The sequence below is a fragment of the Plasmodium cynomolgi genome (assembly GCF_000321355.1).
Source record: "Plasmodium cynomolgi strain B DNA, scaffold: 0274, whole genome shotgun sequence".
Lineage (NCBI taxonomy): Eukaryota > Apicomplexa > Aconoidasida > Haemosporida > Plasmodiidae > Plasmodium > Plasmodium cynomolgi.
The window spans coordinates 1-2746 of record NW_004192820.1 but is presented as its reverse complement, the minus strand read 5'-3'; the positions used below and the strand labels follow the sequence as shown (position 1 = coordinate 2746).

At 22.9% G+C, this 2746-nt stretch overlaps 1 protein-coding gene across 1 annotated transcript; it reads left to right on the top strand.

Moving 5' to 3' along the window:
• Positions 1 to 1343: 1343 nt before the first annotated feature.
• PCYB_003340 (CYIR protein) lies at positions 1344 to 2439 on the top strand (the record flags this gene model as incomplete). Its single annotated transcript, XM_004227755.1, has 2 exons — positions 1344 to 1980; positions 2069 to 2439. 2 exons carry the CDS (start codon positions 1344 to 1346, stop codon positions 2437 to 2439), a joined length of 1008 nt encoding a protein of 335 aa, XP_004227803.1.
• Between the last annotated feature and the right edge of the window lie 307 nt (positions 2440 to 2746).

Sequence of the window (2746 nt, the reverse complement as noted above, 5' to 3'; positions counted from 1 at the left end):
CTATTTGTTTATATGTTCTTATATATGATAAAACATTGAATATATATAATTATTATAGGTTACCGAATGATATATATTTTTATAATTATAATTTTTATTTATTTTATGTTGTTTATTCAATGTAATATGCACCTAGTAATAGATTAATACTTACAATTTTGATTAAGTATAATTATCCATATTATTTATTTTTTACAATTAAACTAAATAATTTTATTGCAATATTTTTTTTTTACAAAGATTATAATTTATTTCAATTCGTTTAGCTTATATAGTTATTATTAAATGCACTTTTTTTTCATAATATGTAATTACCATTGGTTTTGACATATTGTGCTTATATGTTTATAAATACATCAATTTAATTTTATATACATGAATAGACATTTTGATCTCATAAAAATATATAGAATTGATTACTAATTGCCAAAAAAATTATGTAAGTGCTTCATTAAATTTTATATAAAAATAATTGTTTTATTATATTGATCCAATATTTTTATTTTATTTCCAATTTTTAATTTATATGTATTTTTGATGTAATAAAATATAATACTCATAAAATTCTGACATACACGGAATTCATAGGGTGGGTAAAAACTTTTATAATATTCACACATTAAATTTTAATTTTTTTGCGTTACAGTACAATTATATAATGATATGTATAATGCATTAATAATATTTTTAATTTAAAAATGTAGGCTTCATATATGCGTAAAACATGTCTCATATGTCATTGTAATATGTTCCTAAAATTATAAGTATGGTTATTAGCTGTAAAATATTACAGACAAAATGAAATTTCAATTATATTATAATTGAGCAATAAATGAAATTAATTTACTTTATATTAAATAAACGTTCAATTTTTTTGGGTAGTTGATATGGTATAGCATAAAAAAAATATTAGTGCACTCTAAATCCTGAACTCTATATCTAAACCCTATGTACCCATAAATATATTCTTTTAAAAGTTATTATTTTATTTGTTACTTAAGTTTTCTGAACTAATGGATGATATAGATGCGGTTTATTTAGTAATTATTTTTACACTATTTAAATAATTAGTTATATATAAATTAATACTGTGTTTATCTTTAGTATAAATTATGTATTTTAAAAAGAAAAACATTTATAAGATACATATTTTTCTGTTTAATATTTAGGACAGTATTTTGAAGGGTTCAGATTCACAGAATATATATGACGGATTCAAAGTTAGCGTTGTTAATGATAATTACAAAAAACATTGTAATAGTACATTTAATTCAGATAATGGTAACACTGAATTGAAGGAATTATGTTATAAGTATGAAAGAAATTTAAAAGAATTAGCTAAAATGGATAATAAAGTACAACGTAGGGATCGTTGTTATCACTCCATGCTTTGGATATTTGATGAAATAAGAAAATTTATGAGATCTAATTCGAATAATATTAATCTTTTGGATGTTCTTAATAAATTTCATTATGTAGAAGAACGTATTATTGAAGATATAAATAGGACAAGTGATGAAAATAAATATTTATGCCGTTCCTATTTTATTTATCATGATTTGGAAGAGTGGAAAAATGTGAAATATTTGAATGATTATATAAAAAACTATGAAAAAATTAAACAAAATGTAATTTCTTCTACGACTAATTGCGAAAAGTATAGAAAATACTTTGAATTTATTAAAATATTATACGAAAGGCATAAAGAGGAATGTTGTGAATATTGGAACACAGAATGCCATAAATATTTTAGTTGTGACCCATTTTATGATCCAAATAATCTCTTGCCTGCATTAGAAAATTGTAAAAATGTAAAATTCAATCTAATATCAAGCGCAGAAGTTAAATCTTTGTCTAAGGATTCCACAAAACCATTTAACATGGAAGTTAAGAATGTAAGATGTGTTGCCTACAAGTATGAAGATTATGGATTTCTCTCTTGTTTTGACTCACCATTAACCCATAATGTTACAATTAAAGGTAATGAAAAGTTAACTTCGGAAAAAAACATGAAAAAACATTGCATCAAGAAGCAGGGGATTAGAATTTTTCACTAGATCAACAATAGGAATACCAAAAAAATTATATCCAATTAAGAAAGATGAGGGAAAAAAGAATAATCAGATGAGGACAACAGATGTTATCATGGGAATGCAAAACTCAATGTGCAATATTACTCGTAAAGAAAATAATATTGTAGAATTGAGTTGCAGGAAGATTTCTTCTAATGAAAGTGTTAATAAAGTTGATGGTCAAATAAGAGAATTGAATAAAATGCCTAAAGATGTGCACACAGGAGTGAAAATAAATAATCCCGATGAAACATTAATATGGAAAGGATTAAAACATTCTAAAGAAGAAGCTTGCACTACTGATTTATTAGGATTCTGTGTTGACCCCAAAATTATAAATAAAAATAATGCTAGGGAAGAAAAATAAAAACAAAATTTCATATACGCAAAATGAAATTTCATATTATAGCAATACAAGCGATTTTGATAATTCTGAAACAGAATATAATATTTCAAATTCTCTATATACTAAAATAGGTCTAGTCTCTGCTCTTGTTCTTGGATCGTTTCTCGTTCTTTTTATGTATTATAAGGTACACAAAAAATATATTTAAAAATGTAAATATTTTATGTTACTTCATAGTTTAATATTCTTTATACTCTTATGAATATTAAAGCAATATATTACATTTATTTGCTTATATTTTTAATATTTATGTTAGTATACTCCAGTC